Source organism: Megalopta genalis, chromosome 6, assembly GCF_051020955.1.
Source record: "Megalopta genalis isolate 19385.01 chromosome 6, iyMegGena1_principal, whole genome shotgun sequence".
Lineage (NCBI taxonomy): Eukaryota > Metazoa > Arthropoda > Insecta > Hymenoptera > Halictidae > Megalopta > Megalopta genalis.
Window position 1 is genome coordinate 5,885,839 of NC_135018.1, and position 21,767 is coordinate 5,907,605.

At 36.6% G+C, this 21,767-nt stretch overlaps 1 protein-coding gene across 3 annotated transcripts in view; it reads left to right on the forward strand.

Annotated features, from left to right (window-relative positions):
• The window catches only part of LOC117223764 (EGF like, fibronectin type III and laminin G domains protein pikachurin), a 393,877-nt gene that overhangs the window by 349,412 nt on the left and 22,698 nt on the right, over positions 1 to 21,767 (forward strand). For all 3 annotated transcript variants that reach the window (XM_076523267.1, XM_076523265.1, XM_076523266.1), the window contains one exon: positions 17,912 to 18,161. In XM_076523267.1, coding sequence (XP_076379382.1) covers positions 17,912 to 18,161 — 250 coding nt within the window. The remainder of the gene's footprint in view (positions 1 to 17,911; positions 18,162 to 21,767) is intronic.

The following is a 21,767-nucleotide window of genomic DNA, read 5'->3' on the forward strand; positions in this document are numbered from 1 at the left end:
CGATGGGTTCGCGCTTTGTACCCTTCCGCGGGCCCCGGCACAGGTGGCTTCGAAATAGACGCTTCTGGATCGGTCTAAAATCCTGCAATAACCAAGTTTATTCTTCTAATACGACGGTGAGATTCTGCTTCATTTTTAGCAACTCTGGACGACGGTGCTTAGGTAATTTCTGGAAAACAGCAATTAACTTTATGCAAAATATAAACATACTAGTTATTAAATGACATCGTCCAGAAGCAATACACCAAAATAAAGAACACAGGTGTCGTTTCTCAAGAAAAATCGAGACGTGCCGAAATTCATTCAATTTGAGAAAATGTTCACAACTTGAGAACAAAATAAATAACAAAGAGCACGATTAAATCGAGGCAAAACAGTTCGCATACGCCACGACGATTAAAAAGGCTTGTAAATGACAACAGTGATAAATAGACAGCGGATCATTGTGCGGAATAAAAATTGTAGTCTCGATCGTTAAAAAGAACCAAAAAAAAAAAAACAGAAATCACGTAGAAATAATTAATCTTAAATAATAATAATTTAATTTTAATAATATCAATTAATCTTAAATAATAATAATTTAATTTTAATAATATCAATTAATCTTAAATAATAATAATTTAATTTTAATAATATCAATTAATCTTAAATAATAATAATTTAATTTTAATAATATCAATTAATCTTAAATAATAATAATTCTTTTGGTTCTCTCATTGTTTCAAGTTACGCCTACCAATTTTCTTCGTGAACGCATCAAAATTCGCAGTCCGGTGAAAATGAAGGAAACCGTTACGATGAAAGCGAAATTTTCTTAAAACGTTGAGGACGACCAGACCTCTATGGAAACGAGGCTGGGTTTCGGAAAAGTGGTCCGTGTCAGCACGACGCGACACGGACCGTGATCCCGTTGATTACGTCCCTTGTAACGCGGCGTAACGAGTTTATGCGCGATGCGATCGATTAACGAGCCCCGACGCCGGGTGTCGAAAGAACCAGGCCCGATCGTTTAATCCGTGCTATCGCCGGTAACGATGTATCGGCGTCGATCGGTCTCATCGCGAATTAAGCCTCTGAATATTCATGACAGAAAATCAGTACGTGCGTCCTCGAGAAGAGAACGGTTCTCTCACTCTCTCTCCTCTCCATCCCCCCTCTCTCTCTCTTTCTCGCCGAGGATAGGATATATCCCCTCTCCTAACACCCACGATCCGATCCCCTCATTTTTTTTCTCCCCATTTGCGATACCATGATTAACCCTTTGCCCAAGAGAAATCCGTACCGCAGCCGCAGGAAACCTTTGAGAATATTCAGACGCGATTTTCTTTTCGCGTCGGTGATTCTCGAGCGAGATTTCCACGCGTTTCGGTTCCTTGTCATCGTAGAGAATAAGTGCGTTAATTACTGTGTTCCACAATTTTACTCATCAGTTGAAAACAACACTATGAAATCAAAGATATTCATTTCTTTTTAACAATATTTGATCCGTCATTTTCAAAACTTTCACGTCTCGAGACATAGAAAAGGCGGAAACTAATTTTTTTAATTTCTGATAACGACTTGATACTTTCTTGGTTCGATCTTGTTAAAACGCTTAGGCAACACGTTGCAAACAAAGATAGTGTCAATAGTACAATAATGTCTAATAGTCAGCTTAAAATCGTTAAAAAGTGAGTATCCCGATAATGTACGAATTTTTAAAATAATAAACGTAAATAATAAATGTAATAAACGATGATCTAACCCTGACCTAAACCCTAAGATATTGTTAATAGTACAATAACGGTCCCCTTACAATGTTTGAAGACCGAGTATCCCGATAATATGAAAATACAAAAAATAATAAATGTAAATAATATATATAATAAATAAATAAAAAGTCGGTATATCCCGAATGCACTGAAGGAAACGTGATTGCAACGGTGCGCGCCGAGAAACGGCGTACAAGAATTGCATAAATTGTTGAATTCAAAGCGCAAAGGTAATAGGAATTTTGAGAAACGACTTCCATGGATTTTCCCGGCGGCGGTTCCGTTTATTTTTGATACTTAAATGGGTTTAATAAGCGAGTAACATGAATTCATGAGTAACGATAAAAAGCGCGGGATTAAGATCGGACCGTTATGCCAGGGCGTGAGTCGGGCCGCGACGCGCCGCCGCGGCGCTTTGCAGCAAACGATTTCGTTAAAATACGACGTTATTCGAACGGCGTTGAAGTGTCCGGAATAAAGATTGCAGTTAAAAGTAAGACTGACATAATTCAGGATTAAATGGAACACCGGTTAAACGGGGCGAACTATTAACGAACGGGGACGGGGATTAAGAGAAACATTTTTAGAAATTGCCATCAGAATTCAGCGAGCATTTTATTTATCTCGGGAATACCTACGGAGACGGCAGCGTTTAAATCTCCGAGCATTCCGATGTTTAATTCCGCGCGAAAGGTGTTTTACATCTACTGGTAAATATCTGAATAATTTACCTCCGGAGTAAGCAGCACTTTATCAAATAATTGGAGGGGACAATTAAACGACACGGGAACCTCCGCGGGAATTTATAACGATGTTTGTAGAGAATTTCACAGTGTGCTGTACGAAGCTTAAAAGTATGTATTTAGAAATTAAAAGAAATTAACTACTTACGGTGTTCTAAACAATACTGATTTTATATTATAATGAATATAAAATCATGTTATAATAAAAATATAAAATCATATTATAATTCGTATAAAATCATATTATAATAAATATAAAGTCATATTGTAATAAATATAAAATCATTGTGAATTTTGGGATTATGGAATGAAAATGAATATGATTCTAATTCTTTGCTTAAAAGGACTTTATTTTATTCCTTTATTGAGAGAAGGTATATGGGCGAAAACGATCGAGCGACCAAACTCTACTACGAGTCCGGCAAGAAAAAACGCTTCTTTTATACCCTTTTTGGGTTCGTCTTGTCCACCAATCAGAGACGTTTTATTTGTCGCGTTTCACATTGTGACGCTGGGACCCCCAAACAGTCAGGGTACGATGTATATCTAATGGTACCGGTGATGATGTATCGCGGTATCTACTATATACAGTTTACATCACCGTCGTTGCCCGCTGACGGAACCGACGAAAATGTAAACCGATATCTTAGTATCTTAGTACTAAGTAAACTATAGATTAATTTTTGTTCGAGGCTAAAATTTCAACAGTGAACTTATGGAATAAATCGTGTTGTATTTGAATCGTTTTAGATTAGATTATATTTACGTATGAAACTCTCGCTCGAACAATAGAGAATTCGCAAGACGAACAACGTTCTACTTTACTTTCTAATAATTTGATTTTAGGTTAAACCCATTATTCAAATTAATCTCGGAGGTATAATGTGCTGGCTTATAGCTAGATTGTGAGCTTTTACGCGGAGTGAATTAATTGTGTTCTTTAATTTTTTCTTAATGATTTTTCGAAATATTATTTCGAAATAACATGACTAGATCGCGTGAATCTTTAAGCAAGATTAAATCTTTCTCAAGCAATTGCATGAAACAGGAGCCGAGTAAAAATTCATCGCTTCTACTAGCAATATTAATAAGTTGGAAAGGGTATCGGCGCAGTCTGAAATTCTTCTAAAGTTTTAATTGTTTTATATCTGACGCACTGACTTTTGTCATAAATGATTGAAAAAGATCTTATACTTACATTCTTCTGATGCTTCTACTTTTTCGTGTTTCATCTGCTAAATTTAAACGCATAAAATCAACAGTTTATTCATGACTACAGGGTGTCCCAAAAAGGGCCTCGCAATCCAGAAATGGGTGTTCCTGAGGTCATTCGAAGTAACTTTTTCCTTAGCGAAAATGCAATCCACGGCTTTGTTTACGAGTTATTAACGAAAATCAGTGACCAATAAAAGACGAGCTTGCCAGGCGACCCAGCCAACGAGCGCACGAAACCCAGTGGCCAGGCTCATTGGCTAGGCCGTCTCGTGTCAGCTGATCTCGCATCTCATTGGTCACTGTTTTTCGTTAATAAGTCGTAAACAAAGCCGCGGATCGCACTTTCGCTAAGGAAAAAGTTGCTTCAAATGATCTCAGGAATTTCCGGATTGAGAGACATTGCTTCCGCTTTATCATGTTTCCCGAATTAATTTTACTCATTTATACATCAAATCGCCGCTCCATTAACAACATATTCTATATTCGACCCGTTCTTTTACTTTTTCATGTTTCTTCTACTAAATTCTTCATGTGAATGAATAAAATCTACAGTCCGCTAATGGCCATATTTTTTTAAATATGCCGGTGCTTCCACTTGTTCGTGTTCGCGCGAACTAATAAATTTTTCACATTCTTTTTCACATTCTCCTGATACTTCAATGTTTCTTGTAATTTTCAATGAATAACATAATAAATGTAAATGCATAATATATAATTCGTTAAAATAAATGTTCGCTGAGACCATTGCACAATTAACGTGCTTTTAACATATTACGAATTACATTTATATATTCAATTAGCTCCGACTAAATATTGGCCACCGATTGCATTAATTACTGCGAATGACAGAAATGGGAATTCGGTGGCTGCAGCCAAGGGACGACGTAGGGCCAGCGTATAGCAGTAGGGCCATATTTGATATAAATACAGCGACGTAATGGAGCAACAGGGATTTATAATTGCGAGAGTAGAGAGCCGGCGAGTGAATGGTACTTGAGAATAATGTTAACTGCACTCCCGTTACCCTGGAACGAAGCGTGACAGAATGAAAAAGTGTAGGGCCGTAATTGCCATAAAGTGTCGAGTGTAAGGACGTTGGACAGGAATAATTGAGGAACGAAGATTAACAAACTTCCACCCGGCCCTATATCTCGTTCCAAATAAAGTCGTCCGTTCGCCAAAACTCCGCTCTGTTCACCGATCATAAATCAATCGCTAGCAAACCTTTCACCTGTTATGGTCGCCTACATAATTCAGCTTTATGGTACAGCTGAAATTGTACGTATGCGCGCGTAAATTCATACCTTGCGCCATTTCTTTTCTTCGAAGTTTTCCCAAATCTTTGATTCTTTAAGATTTCCGTATCGGCGATACCATTTTAATCGATTCGTCACTATCGTTATTTATATTATCGCGTGTTTTACGATTGTTCAAACAGTAGTTCCGTCAGCGTGTTTCACAGATATATGCTGTTCTCCTCACAAAATTTTACGGTACACCCTTTGTTTGTAATAATGAAAACTGCGGATTTTATGCATTTTTGACACGAAACCGATTAAATGGAAAACAAAATTGTAAATATATTAGAAGAATCTGAGAATATTTGTTCGTATCGTGCGCAATTTATCGAAATGAATAAAAAGGAAATGAATAATTATCGTCTGACTCTTACGTTCCATACAATCAACTTGTAGACAATTTTTATTTTGCATAAAAGTCTAGTAACGACACCGCGGGAACAGATAATAAGTTGTTTCTTGACATTCTTAAATTTTTGTAACACTTTCAAGATTTTAAATTTCACTTTTACCGTCTTTTTAAAACTAAGAGATTTCGGATTTCGGTAACGGGAGTGCAGTTAACATTATTCTCAAGTACCATTCACTCGCCGGCTCTCTACTCTCGCAATTATAAATCCCAATTATATCAAATATGGCCCTACTGCTATACGCTGGCCCTACGTCATCCCTTGGCTGCAGCCTGTTCACGTGGGTCATGTTTTTGCACTGTTTATTGTTTGCATTCTGTTACATTAAATATATGTATATTGAACTACGGTGGAAACATTATCTATGCAGGAGGTCACGCTTAAGCCGCAAAGCAAGAGGATCGAATAAACAATAAATAATAATATATATTAAACTATACTGCGCTATACCCCGTGCTATAAAACGATATCCGTTTTCTTCGCTCGGATTTAATTTCTCGCTTAACGAGCGATTCCGTTCGACAGTGGTAGCAGGACAAAAAAAAAGCCTCGATCGACCAGGACACAACAAACGCCGGTGCTTGTAGTTCGTCGTTATCGATCAGACGGTAATTAAATTAACGTCCGCAACAATGGGCCATTATTGTATATCTTGTCATAACTGGCGGCCTGCGTCCGGAAGCTGCACCACGCCGCAGCGCACCTCCCCGTGGAAAAATATTTCACGTTAATTAATCTCGGTTCATTTAACCCGAACGCCGGCGTTTCTGTTTTACATACGACGGTGGTGAACGGGGCCGGCCGCGCGCGTATTTGCTCGCTTTATGAAACTCTCCGATAAACACCCTTTTTATCCCGACACGGTCTTCCGACAGGGGTCGGCCGCCACCGCGAAATAATATCCGTCGGCAAACTTCATTCGCATTCGTCATGTTGAACGTCCGACCGCCCTTATTCTCACCCCACGGCGGACCTCTAATCTCCGGGAATCTCTTTTGCCGTCGAAATTCGTTTTTCCGAACCGCAGACTCGATAAACACGCGATCTTTTCGCGAGCTTCTGCTATCAAATTGGAATTCCTCGTTAGCGACTCTTTCACACGGCAACGTATGGTATAGTCGTGGACAAATATAACATACGCGGACACGCGTTCTGTGGGGCGGCATGCATCACCGATGGGCCACGTCAGATTGTTCTGTGGGGCGGCATGCATCACCGATGGGCCACGTTTGTATATCAAAAAATACGTAGCACAGAATGTTATTTTATTGATATATTCATATATTTAATATATTTATATAATATATTATAATTGTTATATATTAGAATATATATAATATATATATTATATATATTATAATATATGTTATTATATAATATATTATATATTTATATAATATATTTATTCATATATTGAAAAAGTGTCAGCTGGGCGTATTCGTTCCCCAAAAAGTCACACATTTTCTCCACTATGCGTGGGCGGCCCTATATTTCTAATTGGACCGCCGAAGATGCAGAGGTGGGTCAATGTTCCCCCAACTAAAGCCCACCCCGAGGCCCGCGATTTTCCAAAGGAAAAACAAACTGATCTCTGGAAAACCACGCGACAGTCCTCGGCCACTTACCCGGCAATATATATCTTTTGTCTGCGACCCAGGAAACCAAATACTATTGGGGCCTCGAGTGCCTGGTCGCCTGGAAATCGTCAGTCGAAGGTGCGACAAAATCGCTGCTCGCACTCAACATAATTTACGACAAACGCACGACTATTTCTTTTTCTTAGTACGACATTGACCGTATGCATCGTTTGCCCGTCGACCGGGCTTGTGGCTATAAAAAACGAATTAGGGTTTTTCTCCAATTCATGCGACTGGCTACCGTGGGTCCTATCGGCAGGCCAGACCACCCGCGGGCCACGTGAAAATATTGGAAATTCGGTCTATTCGAATCAGCTAGTGGGTATTAGGGCCCAAGCATTGAACAGTACAATTTGGTGCCGCGCCGCCCCACGGAACAGACCGCGAATATCCGCGCCGGCGTCAACGGAATACACTTTCTAAAATTGGACCAAACGATTTGAATCGTTTCGGGAGGATGGAAGGGCTAATTTCATAGGCGACGCATTAAACAATTTTCAGAGTAGCAAAACAAAATTTTCAGATCACGTTTCACAACTGTTTGTAACAGAACGTTTTATCGTTTTAGTAATATCAATTTAAGAAGCATAAAAAAACCATTAATTCGTATTGCCATTATTTTTTATTCCTACTGCATATTTAAGGATAAATAGATAAATGGAGAACCACCCATCCACATGCACAAGGGGTGTTTTCACCCTGCAGAAACGAATTGAAATCTTTTCATGTATTATTTATCGAGTTTGAAGCAAAATACGTTTTTTTAATTTATAGCGAAAATTTATGGCGAAAATGGCCAATTGAAGTACAAGGGTAATGAAGACGTCAAAAGAATTTACGAATCTTACTGGGTTTATTTTTAATTTGTTGAAACTGTGAAAAGAGGAGAATATTTTTCCATGATCGCTGGATCTTTGTATTTTCTTTGATAAATTATTACGGCATTTTGGTCGAGAAACGATCGGTTCGGAAGTTATGATTTTTGTTACGACGCGTTAAATCGTTTGGCAGAAGAAATCGTTTAAACGAGTTATTTCGTATTAAAATCCTGGTGGGGCTCGCCGTGACCAAGATTCCGGCGTTGAGTGCATTGAAAAGTTGGCGTTACACGCTGCCTTAGCGAAAGCACGGGAAAATACGGGAAAATACGACGCGGAATTTCTCCGATTAGAATTCCTCCGGCAAAGATCGTGGTCCCGGGGTCTTCTTGTTCGGCATCGAAGAAGCCGACGCGACGTTCCGGTGCTTGTAATAAAACGTCGCGTCGACGGATTGCGGCGAGGGCGACGGAAATCCATAGCAGGGGAAGGAAAAACCGGGGCTAGAATGGAGTCCCGACGCCGTGATTCCGGTCAAACGTCGTGAATGCGAATGAAGTTTGCTCATGGATAATATTTCGCTGAAACCGGGTACACCGGAAGACCGGCGTGCCACGTTCCGGGGAAGAGAAAGTCATCTATTGAACAGTCTCTGGAGCCGACGTCGCGTCGCGACGCGTGCAAACTTTCTGGATAGGGTGGCCCGAAATGTTACGTGGTCCGTCGTAACGCGGCGAAAAATCGGAAATTCCTGGCCCGGGGAGCTTTAAATATCGCTGCCAACCGTGAGATCCGGCTTAACGCTTAAGCCGACGCGGAAGGACTTTGCCTCAAGGCCGTTTCCACCGTCCGAGCCAATTTACTTCAACGTGGGTACGCTGCTTTTCATGTTTTTCGAAAGGTTCTCTACAAAAAACGAAATACTTTAATAAACCGCTCACGGTCTTTTCGCGCTTCCACTCGAAACGATTTAAGTCCACCTTTGTTCCTAGGGATTAGCTGCTGCACTGACAAGAGAATATTGCCTAGTGTAGCACGCCGATTTTAGCGAAACTTTAGTACGCTATAATTTGTTGAAAAATGTTTCCACAACGTATTTGTTCCGTCTGCGGCGATCCATATCTAGAGGGTGAAAACAGCCCTTAACGTCGATAGAAAAAACCTTATGTTTTCAGATGTCTCGAGAATTGGAGGACGTAGAACAACGAATCATTTTTTAAAATGTGTGTTTCGATCGATAAATATAGTCGCACTGAACAAATTCCCGAAGATGTTATTCGTTTAATTTTCGTTGTTGATGCACCTTTTTTCGAATGAGATTTTTCTTAATATTCTCTTGTATTAAGTTTTCATATAAATTTACTGATATCCGCTGGAACATTTCATCAAATTTTCTCGAAATTTCAAGGCTCGTTGAATGTCTGCATTAATTGCAGACAATTTCTTTAATAACTCTAATAGATTCACAGTAATAATTTAATATTTTTACCACAGTTCAAATTGCGACCACTCAATTTTGCTCTAAACGCATACAATCCGCGGTTAACGCAAAGTCAAGATACAAACGTTAAAAGATTTTAAAAACTGCAGATTTCTCGTTGGTTGAAAGTGTCGAAAATCGGGACAAAACCGCGATTTTTGCGATCTTCCATTGTTTGACGAAATTGTCAGCACGTGTGTGTGTAAGTTACCGAGAAATTGTCAGCATGTGTGTGTGTAAGTTACCGAGATCTACAAAACGTATATTTCAAATTCTCGTTACAGGCTCGGATAAAAGAAGTTAAAAAATGAGAGTTCTGGTCCCTGTATCATCTAAAAAAAATTCAAGTGGTTTGGTCCAGTTCTAAAAGAGTTATTCCGTTTTAAAAGGTGTATATAAAATATTCTAGCTTTGCTTAAAAGGTGAAGGTAATTTTATAAAATTTATAATTAGATTAAAATTGAATAGAAATCTAAAAATTACCCCTTAACTGAAAAATAAATTATATAGTATTAGCTCATACTGGTAAATTTAATCCGATAAAACGAGCACTAAATAATATAAAGAATGAAAATAATCATAATGAAAAAAACATACACGACGTTCCAAATACATTTTTGAATATCCTGAAAAATGGCAAATTAGTAGATAGGACGTTTTAACCAAGGGCGACAATATAGTAATTACGCTTTGTTGACCCCTGTCGGGTGTACCCAGCGAGAAGAAACTCGCAGCCGCAGCCGACACGCAGTTTTTAAGCGTAGCCTCCTAACGAGCAAAGTTTCGTTTACTCGCGGCGCTTACTTTCGTAACGATGCGCTTTTAGATGCCACCCCGTCGCTCAGTCATTTGTAGCAACATCCGCTCGGTTCCGGGGCCACTCTCGTTTGCCAGCGCTTGCCTCGATTATCGGGGAATGGAAGGACGATTACGCGCTCGGAGATTGAGATATCGAGAATTTCCACGGGTTTCCGTCCCCGTTTCCGCCTCTCCGCGGCCGCAGCTTTCCCGGCGCGATGGTTTTCTACCACCCGTAGCCGAGACTCGCAACAACAGCCGCGGGGAATCGCTGGGAAGACACAACCGTACCTCATCGAATAAACGTTTCCTTGAGCGAGATGTATTTACATTCTCGCGACAACGACCCGCGTTTTACTACGGTTCCCGTCGCTTCGCAGCTCTCCGGCTTCCACGATGAAACTGATCCGCGAGTTGAAAAATTCAATCGCCGGCGACGGGCCTATAAATCTGCTCCATGGAAATCCTCATTTTCTAAGAAGGGTCTTACGAACGTTAAAATTCAGGGGCAATCTCCCGTTAGAATATCTTTTCTAAAATTAGATTAGGTGATCAGAATTTTTTTGAGATGTTGTGGAGGAACTAGTTTATTAAGTAGAGATTGTGTACAAATTTTTGTGTTTAACAAAAGTAGCAATTGAGTAGAATGACAGAAAAAATTAAAAAAAAAACGGGATTCGTTATATACTCAGATAAATATGTTGGAAGACATGATTTCTCTTAATTTTTGTTTGTCATTCCATCCAAGTGTTATTTTTGCAAACATTTGTATACACATTATCTAGCAAACTAATCCTTCTAACATTTTTAAAATGTTCAATTCGTTTGATCCGGTTTTAAAAAGGCGTCCTTGTAAAAGATGTCCACGTATATTTGTTCACGTCTGCAGTTTAACTTATTATTTTTGACAAAAAGTTTATCGGCGTTTTATTATTATTATATTGAGTCTTTGTAGAAAATTAAATGGATATTTGGCCCGTTTATGCTGAATAAGTAAATATTCATATAAATAAATATGTGTAGGCGAAGTACAGAATTGAACAAACGTCGGAAGAATTTCATTTTGCATAAAAGTTAACAGTCTATTTATCTTCTTTCAACAGCTACATATTAAACCTGGTGCATTGTTCACAACATTTTTGTTTCACAATCTTCAGTTTTTACTTATTGTTTGTTAGTTTGACTGTTTTACACGTTTTCATTGGGAAATATGATAATTTACACTATCACATTTGCAAATTCTATATTGTCCTCGAAATTTGATGCCGTCGATTTTTGTTAATATACACAGTCGCGCATATTAAAATGTCGCGCATATTTCGAGACGTAAGGATCTCTGCTGGCCTTCCAAGAAATTCTTCGTAAACTTTGGCTAATGTATACGCATCTTTTTGAATTTTCAAATTTTTTTAAGCACAGTGATTTCTCCAAGAAATGTTCGAATATCGGAATAGAAACCGGCAGATCTGAGAATATTAAGTCGCGATCCTTCGAGCCTCGAGGCTCGTTTTTATGGAAACTCAGGGCAGTCGGCAAAAGAAGTCATTTCATTAATATGAATACGTGGTAATGCTGGAATAAAAACGATTAACTTTTTTACTTCTAATCTTTTGGCCACGATTCGAAGGCAATTCCGGAGCCACGTGGCACGATTCGAAGGCAATTTAGAGACCACATGACACGATTTGAAGGCAATTTAGAGACCACATCACACGATTCGAAGGCAATTCGGAGATCACATAGCACGATTCGGCGAAGATTTAGTATCGGCGTAACAATAAATTGCATAAGCGTAGGACTAGCACAGGGAAATTCACAGCAACCCAAAATTTGTCATCTCTGGGAGAAATGACTGTACTATAAATGCATAAAGGATCTGTAGACTGGTGACGAGTTCTTCGATGAATTGTGCAACACCGTACATTTTCTGTTTCCTTATCATGATCAGTATACTTCAACTATCACGCATTTACTAGATGCAAAGTGAAAATCGTTTTTGTCGATTCCATACACCATAAGTACAATAAAACTTGTTTGCATCGATTCCACATGCCAGAAGAACAATAAAAATAATTTGCATCAATATATGCACTAGGAATACAATAAAAATTGTCTATATCGACTGCAAGCATCAGTGGCAAAATAAAAATTCTCTGCATAAGTTGTATGCATCTAGAGTACAGTGAAAATTATCTATATCAACTGCAAGCATCAATAACAAAATAAAAATTGTCTGCATCAGTTGTATAAGCCTGAAGAACAATCAAAATTGTCTATATCGACTGCAAGCATCAGTGGCAAAATAAAAATTATCTGCATAAGTTGTATGCATCTAGAGTACAATGAAAATTATCTATATCAACTGCAAGCATCAATAACAAAATAAAAATTGTCTGCATCAGTTGTATAAGCCTGAAGAACAATCAAAATTGTCTATATCGACTGCAAGCATCAGTGGCAAAATAAAAATTATCTGCATAAGTTGTATGCATCTAGAGTACAATGAAAATTATCTATATCAACTGCAAGCATCAATAACAAAATAAAAATTGTCTGCATCAGTTGTATAAGCCTGGAGTACAATCAAAATTGTCTATATCGACTGCAAGCATCAATAACAAAATAAAAATTGTCTGCATCAGTTGTATAAGCCTAGAGAACAATCAAAATTGTCTATATCGACTGCAAGCATCAGTGGTAAAATAAAAATTCTCTGCATAAGTTGTATGCATCTAGAGTACAGTGAAAAATATCTATATCAACTGCAAGCATCAATAACAAAATAAAAATTGTCTGCATCAGTTGTTTGCGCCTGGAGTAGAATCAAAATTGTCTATATCGACTGCAAGCATCAGTGGCAAAATAAAAATTCTCTGCATAAGTTGTATGCATCTAGAGTACAATGAAAATTATCTATATCAACTGCAAGCATCAATAACAAAATAAAAATTGTCTGCATCAGTTGTTTGCGCCTGGAGTAGAATCAAAATTGTCTATATCGACTGCAAGCATCAGTGGCAAAATAAAAATTCTCTGCATCAACTGCAAGCCCCAAGAGTACAATAAAACTTGTCTGCATTAATGGTGAGCTCCAGGGATACAATAAAAATTGTCTGCATTAACCGTATGCATTAAGCGGAGAATAAAAATTGTTTGCATCAATTGTAAGCATTAAGTGAACAGTAAAAATTGTTTGCATCAATTGCGAGCATTAAGTGAACAGTAAAAATTGTTTGGATCAATTGCAAGCATTAAGTGAACAGTAAAAATTGCCTGCATCTAGTACAAGCAACAGAAGTGAAATAAAGATAGTCTGAATCGATTGCAAGCACCAGGAGTTACGTAAACATTAAAATTCCTACATTCAATCATTTTCATAAAACGATAATTAGACTGCGGATTTTATGCATTCATAATGAAAATGATTTGATCAAATACAAAACAGTGAAAACATTTAAAAAATTTGAAGATACAAAACAGTTTTTATTTTGCATAAAAATCCACGGTCTAGTGATGATAATAGTAACACGAATTTTATCTGTTCACCTCTAACAAAGAATTATGGAACGAAATGTTTGCTAAGAACGTGTAACACTCTTTCATCGTATCATGAATTCATTGCATTCTCATCTGCATTCAGTTTCTTCTGAACAAATATACACAAATTTCTGATCAGAACGTGTAATCGCTCACAGTACAGTGTATATTGTAAACAGAATTTCGTTGATTCTGTGAGTACGCTCATTTTACTCTGTAATTTATTTTTGCCGAGTTCACGGAGACGATTCTTTTCTCCTCGCGCAGTCTCCAATCTTTCTCTTGTTATTCCTTCTCGACAGCCTCCATTTTGTATTCCACCCTCCAAATATTCTTCTTTTTTTCATTCGACTTAATTGTCCCTCCGTATTCTTATTTTCTCCCTCCTTCTCTCCCCCCCTCTCTCTCTCTCGCTCTCTTTTCTCATTCTCATGATATTCTATTTTGCTTACCGTTTCCCCGAATAACTCTGTAAAATGTTCCCATTCGATACATCGCTTACGTTCTACGCTTCTCCACTACTTGCTTCCGCCATTTTCGAATTCCCCGCAACCCCCACGTAGAATTGGGCAAAATGTAATCGGACACATGACTAATGACTATGCAATATTGTCTGTTAATTAATATAATAATGACTATTAATTAATATAATAATTATTATTAATTAATATAACGATGACTATTAATTCATATAATAATGACTATTAATTCATATAATAATGACTATTAATTCGTGTATTAATAATTATTAATTATTATATATAATAATTAAAAGTTTCAGTTGCAGTTAAAGTACACGGTAACTAACGACTAGTAATTATGCTTTAATGAGACGACCGACTAATGATTTGTTTACGAACTCAGTCATTTGCGAAAGCTCGATTAAATTATTCATTAGTGATTAATTAATGCGATAAGGGGTAATCATTAGATGGTAATCTAATTAGTACATTGAAGAGATTGACTAAAAATAAATATTAAGGCTGTATAATCATTCTTCAAAATCACTAATACGTAAGGGTATGTGTAAATAATAGTACCTACGTGTGTAAATACAAAGTGATTTTATTTACGTCAATGGAATTAACAGAAATTGATATTTTATGCGAACACAATATAACAAATGAATTTATTCATACGCGGGTAAACAAAAATGATTAATATCATGTAGTACAATATGTATAATCATAATGTTTACTGGTATAAAATTAAGGAATCGAAAAAACTCGTCTTTATAAGTACCCTAATTTCAAAGCTTCTGTCCGTCAATTTATTCGGTAAATCGTTCCGGGCGCAATCAATTATTAACGACTGATGACTAACGATTATGAACAATTATCATTAATGATGGCTAATGACTCGGTAATTACTCGGTCATCGTAGCTAAGAATCAATATGTAATTGTGACTAATGAAGGTATTTTTGGCTAACGTGCCCAACGCGAAGGCAATTATTTTTGACGAAACATTTTTCCAACTAATGATTGAAATATTGTATCGTGTATTTATTTTTGCTCAGGAGTCACGATCATATAAGTTAACTTCGCTTCACACTTTTTCCGTTACTTTTTTGTCTTACATTTTCCTCTACAATCTTTCATATTGATACATTTAGTAACGCATAATATTACAAGATCAAAAAATATGAAACTATATATCCTAACTTAACATTTTCTGTTTCGTGTATCAATAATAAAATAAAATAAGAATAAAATGACTAATTTATTCTGATTAATGATCAACCATCATTTTAGTCGTCGATCAATTTTATTGAAAAATAACCAACTCCCATGTTCGCAGCTCCGGATCATTTTAATACCACATTCCTCTTTTGTTTATCTTTCTATCCGTACGTACATTGAAAGACTCTCCCTCTTTCTCTCTCTCCCTCTCTCTCTCCCTCTCTCTCTCTCTCTCCCTCTCTCTTTCTCTCTCTCTCTCTCTCTCTCTCTCTCTCTCTCTCCTTCACACTCCCCCTCACTCCCTTTACCACTCGCCCTCTCTCTCTCTCTCTCTCTCTCTCTCTCCCTCTCTCTCTCTCTCTCTCTGTGCATGCGCGCGCGCGCATGTGTGGGTAAGGAAGGAGGGATGGGGTCTACTCTGCTACTTATTGTTTCCGTATTACATTTTCCGTCGAGTCTTCCTCGATCTTTTCTCTCCCTTCGTTCATGCATTGTATATCCTAAAGGTGTTTACGCAATCGCCACGGAGAGAAGTAAGATAACGGCCCTCCGAAATATATTACCGTCTATTATTACTGGAAAATTTCGTGTTTTCTTTCGTCGCTCGGCGTAGCGAAGTTTCACGATTCCGCGGGCTCTCGTTTGCATGTTGCTATCGGAACTTTAATCGTAGCTCTCCGTTAATTTTTCAAAGAGTTCGTTGCCAACTTCCGTCCCCGCTACCCTGTGAGACTGCGAGCCCGATTTTTCTTCCCCCGATATTTATCTTCGCCGTAGCTTCACGATAAAATCCCGAACCCAGTCGTTTCAACTTTTCTTGCGCCCGAAAGTTCGATAAAAAAAAGCAGTCGGTAGGGCTTGCATAACGAATTGTTGACTTAATCGGCTTACATGTTTATGGCTCCGGCGGATACTGTACCAGATTTCCCGTTGGTTGCGTGCTTTCAATTTTTCCGAATTTAAATGAAAACATTTAACATATCTTGCTCGATGAATGCAGAGTTCATTATGCTTGAAAATAAACTGAAGTCGGAGTTGTACTGATTTGATTAAATTGTAATTCAGTTATGTAATTGAATTAAATTGTAATTCAGTTACGTAATTCAATTACATTGTATTTCAATTACATCGTAATTCAACTACGTTGCGCAGTTCAATTATATAACTTAAACTTTTCAGTTAAATTAATTACAAATTACTTTATATATATATAATCACGAGTATAATTGAAATACAATGTAATCCATGTAGAACATAGTTCAAAGACGGTGTAATACAAATATTATACAATGTAGTGCAAATACAATATAATTTAATCACAACGTGTTTCAAATACAATATAATTGAAATACAGTTCCTCAAATTACAGTCCAGTACTTTGAAGTAGTAAGCTACATTTCTATGTTCTCCTTTACATTTTTTATCTTTAAATGAAAGATAAAAAAATAATCACTTGTTACTTATATAGATCTAAATATATTACTTGAAATACTAGAATTTATTTCTTATTCATGAATACAATCTCGATTGTTGCTTCTTAATTATCAATTATTTGTTTATTATTCATTCGGCATAGCGTGTCGAATAAATAATAATTACATCGTAATTCGTAATTAACGCAATTGAGTTGACTAGTATTTTGTTATTGTACTCATATTGAATTACAAATTATATTGTAGTTTAATTGTATAACGTAATTGAGTTACAATATAATTGCATTGCAATGTAATTGAATTACAACGTAGTTGAGTTACAATGTAATTGAATTACAACGTAGTTGAGTTACAATGTAATTGAATTACAGAGTAATTGAGTTACAGCGTAATTGAATTACAGAGTAATTGAGTTACAATGTAATTGAATTACAGAGTAATTGAGTTACAGTGTAATTGAATTACAGAGTAATTGAATTACAACGTAGTTGAGTTACAATGTAATTGAATTACAGAGTAATTGAGTTACAGCGTAATTGAATTACAGAGTAATTGAGTTACAATGTAATTGAGTTACAGTGTAATTGAATTACAACGTAGTTGAGTTACAATGTAATTGAATTACAGAGTAATTGAGTTACAATGTAATTGAATTACAGAGTAATTGAGTTACAGCGTAATTGAATTACAGAGTAATTGAGTTACAATGTAATTGAATTACAGAGTAATTGAGTTACAGTGTAATTGAATTACAGAGTAATTGAGTTACAGTGTAATTGAATTACAGAGTAATTGAGTTACAATGTAATTGAATTACAGAGTAATTGAATTACAATATAATTGAATTACGGAGAAATTGAATTGAACGGCGATCTGAATTACGAATTACAATATAATTGAATTACATTGTAATTATGATTCCTGGAGTAATTCAATTGTAATTCTACACAGCTCTACCCTCCCTAAGTGAACGAAATTTCCACAAAATCCATGCATTCTCCTTGCAGGTAACCAGTTGTAACCCGACGATTTTGTCGGCGTGGGTAGAGACAACAGCGTCTCGCCGAAATTGTAGCGAGCGATGGGTCACGTTATCGATCGTTGTTGCAGAAGCGAGAATCCGGTGCGGCTCGGCGAATGGGTCGAGGTGCGGGTGTCGAGGACCGGACGCTTGGCGTCCCTCGAGGTCGAGGACGATGCTCCGCAGGAAATCCTGGCGCCAGGCGCTTTCACGCAGCTGTCACTGCCTCTCAATCTTTACTTGGGTGGCGCGCCTTCGACGGACATGTACTCGCCCAAGATGAAGACCACCGCTAGTTTTGTTGGATGCATTCAAACCGTCATCCTAAATCGCCGGGAGGTGAGGAACTAGCGCGATTCACGAAAATAACCCACCGCGATGCGTTCGCACTCTAACAGCATTGCCGGAAATTGTCACTTCAACACTATTTTTCTTTTATTTCTTCGCAACTACTTGTATGCCTGATAAAATCTCTCACATCTACTATATACCTATTGTGCTGTACATATGTATGTGTGTATTCAATATGTGTTTATTTCGATATTTTTTCCTTTCTTTTTTTTTATTTCGTTTTCCTTTTTTCTCTTTGTTTGTCTTATGCGATTGCTATATAAAATAAGTATATATATTTCGACTTATTTCGATATTGTTTTCTTTTCTGTTTTTTTCCTTTTCTCTGATAATAATAATAATAATAATAATAATAATAATAATAATAATAATAATAATAATAATAATAATAATAATAAATAAACCTACCGAGTACTGATATACATACATACATATATACGATACTGTACATCGCCACATAAAAGAGAGAAAATTCAATAGAATTCGTTTAGGTTTTGTAAACCTTTTGTTAGCAAAATTTGCTGCAATAATGTAATTTATTCGAGCATTTTTCATGAACGAGTCCCTGAATTTTGTAACATCTTAAAACAAAAAATCGGTCATTTTGACTCGTAGTAGATTCAGTATTAATGATGGCATTTGACGGACCGGAGTTCAGAAAAATGATGGAGCAGCATCATTTTTCTTGAATCGGAATCAAGAAGACTGACCGCTTAAATATTCATCGACCTCGCGTCTCTACCGTCAAGCTAAGCTAAAAGTTTTCATTGTACGCCACAATTTTTATTTTGAAAAGGTCAGTCATTTTTCTGATCTTTTGTTCTTCCGTTTTCCATCTCTCACGTATTTCGAACGATTTTTAAACGATGAAACAATATGTACGCGAACTGACCGGTTACCGCTGCAAAAAACAAAAAACAATATATTTTGAAACGCGTTTCGAAAGACAAGCAAAATTTAAACCGCACAGGTTCGTTAGCTTTCGCTTAATAAAAAAAACCTGCACCGAAGAGAAAAATGACTTTTCGCGAATGAAAATCGTGAAATATTCGCCGATGAAATATTTATGGACTTCATTTTCGCTGCCAGGCAACAGTACATTTTTCACTGCGCCGCAGTTTGCATTTTTAAGAGGGCAGAATAATTTTGCCAATTTAGTGAAAGATTGCCGCTGCTATTTTCGCGAATGGTTTCGCGTTTGTCGTAAACTGAGAACTGTTACAGGCAAAAAGCGTTTTAAAACATATTCGAATGACAAATACATTATCAGGTCGTAATTAAAGTAGCCCGCGAATGTCAAATATAATTAATTATAGTATTCGATGGTTATGCAAATACAAAAAATAATTGTATTCTGTTACTTCATACAATGTTGAATACACCGGCATTTCATATTCCTTTTACCAATAGATACAGAATATGCTCGTATTTTGTATTCTACACTCAAGTATATTAACACGTTAAGCGCCACGCCGGTCCCTAGGGACCGGCGCTAGACTTTCCGTTCAGGCCACGCCGGTCCCTGCGGACCGGCGACAGATTTTTCGTTCTTCTATCGCGGCGCGTGTGTCGGTCCTTGCGTATTTGTGAGACTGAACATTTAAATTATGCGATATCGGTTTTTGTTTGGTCAATGCTTCAAGGAATAGAATAGAATACTTAAAAACATTAATGTAATTTATTAAAATTTAATTTAATTTATTTTAATTTATTATTCTCTGATGAACTTTCATCGCTCGACGAGTGCAATACACGACGATGACGAATTGTAGGCACTAAAATTTGTTCACTTGACGTATCACTTGATGACATCCTGATTTTTGGGTCAACAAAATTTTGAATTTCTAGTCAAGAAGAAGTACGAGAAAACTTGGAAACTGAACGAAACTGGGCTACGATATGTATGCAACTGAGGATTTCTTACGCGTTCGAGCGTCATTAGGCCTCGCTTTTCAGTTTTTTATCTTCTACCAAGGAGAAGGGACTATAAGGATATAAACAAAGTATATACATAGTATTTATTACGATCAGAAAATGACAGGCTCTCGAGTATAGTTTATCTGCAAGTGGAAAGATAAACATACGTTATCTGTTTATACTCTGGCTCGCCTAGCGGCGCGCTGCCCGGCAGGGCCCGCCTGACGGCTTACTGTGGCTTGAACGGAAAGGCGCAAAAATTCGGCGTGGCGCTTAACGTGTTAAGAATAGTCTTATTCGCTTATATTTTCGAATGAATATATCGATTGGTATTAGTTGTAAACATATTATACGTAGATGTGTGTAATGCGCATTTCTAAAAACTGCGTAGAAGCAGAGCTCGTTTACAAGAACGCTTGTTTACAAAAATGTACTGACGAATGTGACTCCGTGATTTGCTTATTGCCGTGCTAATTCATTAACGCGTTGGTCATAAGACAGAGCGTGTACATTCACTGAACCACACATACAATGCGAATATTTATTAATTATCTCGTCTAACAAATTGAATCCCAGAAAGTAATTAATTTTGTATTCGGATACGCTACTGTGTGCAAATACAAGTACAGTAATTTCTCCGAGAAATGTTTGGAGCCTCGCGGCTCGTATTCATAGAAATTCGAGGCAGTCTGCAAAAAAAAGGCAGCGACGCCGCGGTTTTTCTTATCTGACTCACACCCAAACGGACCATTTTGTGTTGTCTTCCGGAAATTCGTGTCGCGGGCCGCATCACACGCTTGACCGACTCCGTCGAGCCGTAGCATCGACGTAATAATAAATTACATAGGCGTAGCACTTGCACAGAGAAATTCACAGCAACCTAAAATATGGCATATGTTTCTATATATTTCATATATTTTATTTATACATTGTTTCTATATATTTCATATATTTTATTTATACATTATTTCTATATATTTCATATATTTTATTTATACATTATTTCTATATATTTCATATATGTTATTTATACATTGTTTCTATATATTTCATATATTTTATTTATACATTATTTCTATATATTTCATATATTTTATTTATACATTGTTTCTATATATTTCATATATTTTATTTATACATTATTTCTATATATTTCATATATTTTATTTATACATTGTTTCTATATATTTCATATATTTTATTTATACATTGTTTCTATATATTTCATATATTTTATTTATACATTATTTCTATATATTTCATATATTTTATTTATACATTGTTTCTATATATTTCATATATTTTATTTATACATTGTTTCTATATATTTCATATATTTTATTTATACATTGTTTCTATATATTTCATATATTTTATTTATACATTATTTCTATATATTTCATATATTTTATTTATACATTATTTATATATATTTCATATATTTCTATATGGCATATATTTCGATGGCAAATATTTCCATTCTTATCAGACGAAGAATACGAAATATTATTATATTCGGTATTCGGCTACTCCTAGAATACAAACTACAGGGGTATTTAACATTCTGTAACACGATTAAATACAAATTGCCAAAGTATTCACCAATCGGATTTATGTATTCAATAGAAGTAACCAGTACTTTACGCGTATTTTAATTACAAAAATATTCAATGTTGC